Below are 8,571 nucleotides of genomic sequence, written 5' to 3'. Positions count from 1 at the left end.
ACAGAGGCTGCAGAGGCTGCAGGGCGAGTGGGGAGCAGGGGTCACAGGCTGCAGGGGCTGCAGGGCGAGTGGGGAGCAGGGGTCACAGAGGCTGCAGAGGCTGCAGGGCGAGTGGGGAGCAGGGGTCACAGAGGCTGCAGGGCGAGTGGGGAGCAGGGGTCACAGGCTGCAGGGGCGGGGATGCAGGGGCTGCAGGGTGAGTGGGGAGCATGGGTCACAGAGGCTGCAGAGGCTGCAGGGCGAGTGAGGAGCAGGGGTCTCAGAGGCTGCAGGGGCGGAGGGGCTGCAGGGCTAGTGGGGAGCAGGGAAGCACTTAGCAACCCCCAACCAAGATCAGAGCGGGAGGGAGGAGGGGGCAGAGTTGGGGCAGGGACTTTGGGGAAGGGGCGGGGCTGGGGCAGAGTTGGGGCGGGGCCGGGGGTGGGGAAGGGGCGGAGTTGGGGCAGGGCCAGGGCCCCCGTGGAGTGTCCTCTTTTTTACAGTGTTGAAATATGGTAACCCTAGCAATAGTCTTGCATTTGAAGCACTGGCTAGACACGCACAAGATACAGATTCAATTCCCAGCTCTGCCACAAACCTAGGGTGAGTCTGGAGTGACCTGAGGGTGAGTCACATAGTCTCCCAATCCTGCCTCTGTAAAATGGAGATACTAACAATTCCTGTGCTCTTTGAGGCCCAAGAACTCTCATGGGCTATGTATTCATACAGTGGCTAGCACAAGAGGTTCAGATCTCAGCTGGGGCCTTTTTGAGGCTACTGTATTACTCTTTAGTAAACAAAGAGAGTTTAAAGCTAGTGTAGACAGAACAAAGCCATTTTCAACATCTTGGCAGAAAGCATTTTGAGACCTGTTAGAAGCAAATCTCTAGGATTCTTTCTTTAATGATTTTTAGAAAACTTTTATCTTGTCTACTGTAGCTGTTAAACCATTGCCAGCACCAGCTCAAGTGGAACCTAGTGCTGATAACTGTCTTCAGCATCAAGTCAATTGCCCAATGTGAATAGGGCATTAGTATCATACCAAACCTACCTGTGCATGTGCAGTGAAGATTATTTTAGCACTAAGCAAAAGACGGTTACTCACCTTTGTAACTGTTGTTCTTCGAGATGTGTTGCTCATATCCATTGCAATTAGGTGTGCGCGTGCTGCGTGCACGATCGCTGGAAGATTTTTTTACCCTAGCAACACTCGGTGGGTCAGCTGAGGTGCCCCCTGGAGTGGCGTCCTTATGGCGCCGGATATATGCCCCTGCCGACCCAGCGCCCCCTCAGTTCCATCTTGCCGGCTACTCCGACAGAGGGGAAGGAGGGCGGGTTTGGAATGGATATGAGCAACACAAACTGAAGACGGTATCCAGTTTCCACCGTGCGTAGGACCCAGTGATCTGACGTTTTGCGGGACCACGCAGGGAGGAAATAGGAAATGCAGTTGAAGAAAGACGGGAAAGGATCCTGCAAGGAGACTGGTGCTCCGTCCTCGGGTGCACCTTCAAAAGTTTTGCTTGGGCCCCGCCGATGGTTTTGGGGGGCCCTGATTCTGGTCTGAGTGAGGACTAGATTGTCTCCTACTACTGCGGCCATGCCTTCTAGCGAAGTCTTGCCACGGTCGAGGGTTAGGATAGGTGCGCTGCGGTTGGGGCTGGAAGGGCCTACGTTGCGTCACTGGGGTATGCATGCCCAATGAGCGCATGATGGCCGGTTGTCCTTCAGACTCTGAAGTCTGGGAACAGTTTTGTCTGAGAACAGCCATCAAAGGGCAGGTCTTGAATAGTCTTCTGTAGCTCCGGTGGAAGACCGGAGACTTGTAGCCATGAAATGCGGCGCATAGCCACGCCCGAGATTAGAGTCCTAGCCGCCAAGTCCGCCGCATCTAAAGACGCCTGCAGGGATGTCCTCGCCACTTTCTTGCCCTCTTCTAGCAAGGCCCCAAACTCTTCCCTGGACTCCTGGGGAACCAACTCCTTGAACTTCCCCATCGATTTCCAGGTGTTATAATTATAACAGCCCAGGAGGGCCTGCTGGTTAGCTACCCTGAGCTTTAGGTTGAATAAGTCTTGCGCCCGAATAAATCCAGGTGCCTAGCGTCCTTAGACTTAGGGGCGGGCACTTGCTGGCCATGTCTCTCCCTCTCGTTCACAGACTGTACAACGAGGGAGCAAGGTTGGGGGTGAACATACAAATATTCATAGTCCTTAGAGGGCACCAGGAATTTCCTGTCCACCCCTCTGGCCTTGGGAGGAATGGATGCTGGGGACTGCTGGATGGTCCGAATGAAAGTAAGGCTACACGTGTGTGGGCATCGGCGATAAAATGTTCACCACCAGATCACCACCTCCTCCACCTGGAGGTTCATGTTCTGTGCCACCCTACGTAGCAATTCCTGGTGTGCAGAAGATCTATAGGCGGTGGACCAGAGGAGGACGTGCCTGCCACGGCCTCGTCAGGCGAGGATGAGGAGGACATCCCCGGGACTAGCAGATCCTGGGGAAGGTCTGATTGAGGAGGGTCTGGTTGCCCTAGGTCCACCATGCTAGGGGCATGGGCCTGATCTGATGGCAGGGCAGTCACCTCCGAGGCTCCCGTGGGAGGGCGGCTCACAATGGCCTCCGGCACCCGGGGCTCCGAATGGGCAGAGCAAGAAGCGCCTGAGGGGACACCTTGGGCTTGGTGGTATGCCCAAGGGGTCCAAAAGGACCTTTGTGGGGATCCTTGCTCAGGATCCTGTCCTTCATCTTGCCCCTGGCTAGCACCATCCGCATCTTGGCCCTGGACGTGGTAGCCACTCCCCGCTTGGGACGACGTCAAATTTGGTCTTGAAGGTCAAGGCGGGGCTGAACACACATGCTGTGTTGCACCGTCCCGCTCTGTCGCTCCATGCCTGGGAGATGGAGACCGGTGCCAGGGTCTCGGGCGGTATCGGGACCGACGGTCATAACGGTACCGGGAGGCTGACCTAGATCTCGACGAGGACCCATGGCCCGGGCGGTGCCTGGATCGGTTGCAAGACGATCGGTGCCGGGATTGGTGCTGGGAGCTGGATCGGTACCGATCATACTGGGTGGAAGACCTTCGTGAGGCGGAGCAGCGCCACGAGTACGACCGGCACCGAGATGGGGATCGGTGCTGGGACTGCGAGCGGTGCCAAGACCGGGACCGTCGGCGGGATCGGGACCGTGACCTGGAACAGGACCGAGATCGGTGCCGAACTGTCTTGCTCTGCAATGGAGGTCGCATGAAGGCGGGCTTCCCTATGGATGGAACAGTCTGCACCGGCAGTGCCGGAGGGTGAGACTGTCCAAGTTCAGTCAGCGCAATCAGGTCGCGAGCGGTGGAGAAGGTCTCCGGAGTGGACGGCAGGCCAAGCTCGACCACGGTGTGCACCTGGGAGCTTGTGTGCACCAGACTCAACGGCGCTTGCGGCGCCGGAATCGACAGTGCCGGAGTTGGAGCCTTCGCGGGGTGGGCTGGCACAGGCTGTTGCTCCAATGGGGGCACAGGTGTTGCCTGCAACTGTACATGAGCAGCAGGTGGTTTGTGCTGCTTTTTGGGCCACGGAGAGAGCGAGCGATGTCGCGTCTGTACTGGTGCCGGCGACATGCAGTGTCGAGAGTCTTTGCTTGTGCTGGGTTGTTCCGGTGCCGGAGGCGCGCTTCGGACCAACGGCGCCTGGTCTGCGCGTGGTGCCGAGGGCACCAGGCTAAGTGCCGCTTCCATTAGGAGCGGTTTTAAACGAAAGTCCTGCTCCTTTTTTGTCCGAGGCCTGAAAGCCTTACAAATGCGGCACTTATCTGGTTGATGGGATTCCCCCAGACACTTCAAGCAGGAATCGTGGGGGTCTCCCATAGGCATCGGCTTGAGACAGGCCGAGCAAGGCTTGAAACCCGGAGACCTGGGCATGAGCCCTGGTACCGGGGAGGAGGGAAGGGGATAAATCCTGTTTCCTCCAAGTACTATTTACGCTATCTACAAAACTTACTATTAACTACACTATAACTGTTAAAACTATTAAAAACTACACTAAACAACTATCTACAGTACAATGAGTAAAGAGCTAGGGAGGTGGAGATCAGCTATGCCGCGCTCCACAGTTCCAACAACCATCACGGGTGGTGAGAAGGAACTGAGGGGGCACTGGGTTGGAGGGGTATATATCTGGCGCCGTAAGGGCGCCACTCCAGGGGGCACCTCAGCCGACCCACCAAGTGTTGCTAGGGTAAAAAATCTTCCGACGATCATGCACGTGGCGCGCGCACACCTAATTGGAATCGATATGAGCAAGCACTCGAAGAAGAACGAGATATTTACTGAGAGTATATGTTGTGATTATAGACGTAGACCTAATCCAGAACGAAACAGTATACGATCTAGCAATTGTAAAACAAGTATGAAGCACATCTTCAGACACAGACTACGCAGCACCAGTGTGATCAAACGCTAAAAAGGAAATAAAAACCCTAGGGAGGATATGAGACTACAGTTATCCTATCCAAAAAGCCCAAACTCCACCTTTTATACATTGACTGGATCCCTGCAAAAATAGTTGTAACATAATTAATGATAACTAATCCTGGAAATGCATATCAGAAACAGAAACATTGCTAAATATGGGACTGTGGTTTTAAAACCATTCTGGTAAGAGGTCTTGGAGAGACATAATATATACAGGGTTTTTTTGTTTTTGTTACTATTGTTGTGATTCAGCTGCCATGCAAAACCACATCTATTTATGTTAAATAAGTTTTCCTCATTCATCAGTGTAAACAAGCGGCAATATGATGGACTATTCAAAGCATCAGTTGTTAGCAACAAAATTATAGTACAAAGGGGGAAGCTTGACTTCCACTAAGGATTTTAGAACAATTTATAATCTTGCCCTGCATTGAGATTTAACAGGAGCATCCCAAGATTTCATGTGCACTAAGAGCCCAAATCTGCAATGCCCTAGTAAAATGAGCAGTCCTTATCTGCATGAATAGTTCTGTTTAGACTAAAGTGGACAATTTAAATAAGTAAGAGAGTTTATATGAAAAGAACCTAATGAAAATATGGACGTGTTTGAAAGAGTGTGTCCCCCTTCCATCAGTATAAATAACAGATATGAAGTTTAATTTCATAGTTAGCTGGGTAATAATACTACCGCAGTCACTGGTAGCAACTGCTAAAATTAAGATTGTAAAACAGTTTCCATTATAAATCTGATTTCACCGGCTAGAGCATTCTGAAAAAATCATCTTTTGGGCTAAAATATTCCAGGCACGATTGCTGCCCACAGTACATTTTTTTTATTTAAAGTCTGAGGGTGAAACTATCAGCTGTTCTGGGAGAGGGGAAAAAAGTACTTTTCCATTGCTTCAAAAAAAAAAACCAACTAACCATGCTTTTTTTTCTTTTCTTTTCTTTTTTAATCAGACTATGACAAAAATGGTTGAACTTTGAAAATTGACATGTAAATAATTTTTAGTGAGGGGCGAGGAATAAAGAGTCTAGACAGGGAATGGGAATTTCCAGGTGAATAGTCTGGAAAGTATATATTGAATTTATACAGCAGAAAATATCAGTAAGCTGCAAGGTGGTTACTATGTGGGAGGCACACTATGCTTGCCTGCACAGTTTAGGAAGTGCACATTTTTCCAAAACGTGTTCAAAGGTAGCAGTCAGGTACATTTATGCTCCGTCCAGTTGTCCACACCCTTTATTCTCCCCAAACTTCTCTAGTGTTATTTTAGTGTGATCATTAGATCACACAGTCTGTTCAAATTTCTCAGGCTCTGTTGCACAGAATGTACTGGAGGATCCAGAGAAAATTAAAATCTGTGACTACGCAACGGGCTTCTGCTCAGTTTCTCAATTGGCTTTAGGTCAGCTTTGCGGCAGTGGAGCAGCACAGAACTGTTGTCATGCAGGGGTGGATTTGGCCCCTTTATATTTATATTCTCTGCAGTTTTTTCCCACTGGTGCAGCCTTATTGTTTCATGAATGCAGTACTTAGCATTTAATATTAGCAACCCTGAACTTAGTAGGCATTGAATCAATATTTTTATAGAACTCTGAAGCCAAACTAATTCTGCAGAGTGTGATTTCTCATTCTGGTTATAATAACTATAATATGAAATACTCCCCCACAAGCATACATTGCATTCTTTAACAAACTCACAATAAAGAGTTTAATGTAAAAAAAGAAAAGGAGAAGGAACTGCATCACCCCCCCCCCCATTTAAAAAATACGCCCGTGATTTTTTTTCCAACTTATAATAGTAATAACAATCTCAGCTGAGGACATTTCCTGGGGCTTAATGGCCCGTGGCTGTGCTTCAGATGATCATCATCTACCAGCCGGTCATTAATCCCCTAGAAATGCCCTGTTCCTCAGTCATTATTGCTTAAATATGTTTCTTCTCTAAATAAAATACTTCTATATTTAATGGATCTTCCAGGGATAGATGTGTTCTTTCAGTGGTGGGGACTGAAAGAAGTTTAGTAACATGTCAAGGAAGTGGTAACTATGAGAAGGGGAGAAAAACTCTTTCCATAGAATTCCTAAAGCCTGTAGACTCCAACATCTATTTTTCATAATTTAACAATATTCCTGGAATTCTTATATAGATGTGTCTCTTGGGAGAGTTCTGCTTTTTATCCATTTACCATAATTACTATATAATTTTTTATTAAGAAAGTTCTATAATGTTTTTCACTCTGTGCTTTATATTGTAGGTTTTATTTTCGCTCTGCATTGCATTCTGGGGAGTACAAATTATGAAGCAACTGATCTCAAGTACAGCAAAACATCACTGAATTATGGAAAGAGCCCTTTGGAATATGCTTCGAAGTTTCTTGGAATAAGTTGGCGGTGCCTCTTTCTGAAATGCAAGCATTTCACATAGGCTAGGTAGGAATCATGATGTTTTATGAAGGTTTGAAAGATGCATTAAAAATGGTCATCTGTTTTTATTTGATCTTTTAAATATTTATTCTCCTGCCTACCCACGTTAAATTAAGGATCCCTCTATTTTTTTCTTGTGCTTTCACCGCTTTTTTTTTTTTTACATTCAAGGGATCACATTCTTAAAAAGCATGTAAAAATAATAGCATTTTTCAATCACTTTATTAGTATGTAACCATATGTGCAAAGCATTCTTTACAATATTTAATATAATTAAAATCATATTTGTTGCAACCTGGTAATCTCCACAGAGACTAAATCTAAAAGAATGTGAATGTAAATTTTTCCATACTGATTGAATTACAGTAGAATCTCAACGCCATGCTCAATTGTGTGTTCATAACATACAATTACATAAGGATGAGTAGTTGAGACAGGAAAATTATTAAAAACAGCACGATAAAATAACTCTGACTTGTATTAATTGAAATGTTTTCAATTAACTAGATGATATATGTGTTGTGTAATGCAGGCTTGCAGTTTACGTTAATTTGTTTAAGGAGTATACCTGCATTTGCCAACAACTTTAGGACTGATCTCACCAACACCGACACAAGCAAGTTGCTCCATTGACTAAAGAAACTCCTGTCACAAAGTGTTTGCAGGATCAGGTTGTTAATTTCTAGTAATCCCCCCGCTCTATTGTCCTGTGTAAGTTGCTATTTTGATTATTTCTATTGATACAGGAAAACTGGGAAAAAAAAGGGGGGGGGGAGAGAAGAGAGGCTCCAAACAGCAAGATTAGCAAAAATAGAGGAGCTGGGTTGTTTTTCTTTCCTTATGCTCTTCCAACATTTAGTGGGTCCAAGACTAAAAAAAGAAAATACTTAAAATCAAGTAGCTAAAAAACTTTAGGATGCCTTGCAAGCTTCAAACTGGTAAAAATACCTAGATTAAAATGTAGTTGTTTTGTTTTTTGTTTTTTCATTTTTCTCTACAGTACTAAGATATATTAATAGAGAGCTCAGATATGCATAAATATCCTGATTTTAGTCAACCCACAGTTTTAGACTTAGCTGTAGCAGAGAATTGATGCCTCCATTTACAATTTGGATGCCATCTAACTCCATATTTAAATAAAATTGGCTTGATTTTTCAGTGCTGATGAACATCAGGCCTATTTTTTTTAGATGCCTCCCTTGAGACACCCAAATTTGAGGCCAAAATTTTCAGTCAATTAGAAAGTCAAATTGTCTGTGTCTATCACTTAGGGCTATGCTAAATCCCTAAAATATGTTTAATTGGGAAAACAGATGTCAGTTTGAGTAGAGATGAGTCTAAGATGCAATGTCTGGTTCAGACCTTTCATAAAGTGTGGGAATGTTTGGATCCCGGGTTTCGATTCAGATCCTTTTCTAATTTGTAATTGGAAATGTTAGAAGTATTCAGATTAGAAGTATTTTGCTTAAATCTTTAATTCATAAATTTACTCATACTTTGGTAGAATTCTAATATCTTATTAAGAGATTAGATAAATGAACTCAGATTGTGGAAATGTGATCTAGTTGTTAAAACACAGGCGTAGTAGCCAACAAATCTAGGTTTTATTCCCAGTTTGTGACTTTGGGCACGTAACTTATTTGCTCTGTGCCTCAGTTTCCCCCTCTTTGAAATGGAGATAAAAGTACCTA

General features: G+C 46.0%; 1 protein-coding gene across 1 annotated transcript in view; it reads left to right on the top strand.

The window, feature by feature from the left end:
* The window catches only part of AGMO (alkylglycerol monooxygenase), a 267,470-nt gene extending 260,327 nt beyond the window's left edge, over positions 1-7,143 (top strand). The window contains exon 13 of the mRNA XM_034760550.1: positions 6,712-7,143. Coding sequence (XP_034616441.1) covers positions 6,712-6,792 — 81 coding nt within the window. The 3' untranslated portion in view covers positions 6,793-7,143. The remainder of the gene's footprint in view (positions 1-6,711) is intronic.
* The last annotated feature ends 1,428 nt before the right edge of the window (positions 7,144-8,571 follow it).

Source organism: Trachemys scripta, chromosome 2, assembly GCF_013100865.1.
Source record: "Trachemys scripta elegans isolate TJP31775 chromosome 2, CAS_Tse_1.0, whole genome shotgun sequence".
NCBI classification, from domain to species: domain Eukaryota; kingdom Metazoa; phylum Chordata; order Testudines; family Emydidae; genus Trachemys; species Trachemys scripta.
Note: the sequence above shows the minus strand (reverse complement) of the source record. Positions and strands in the feature narration are given on the sequence as shown.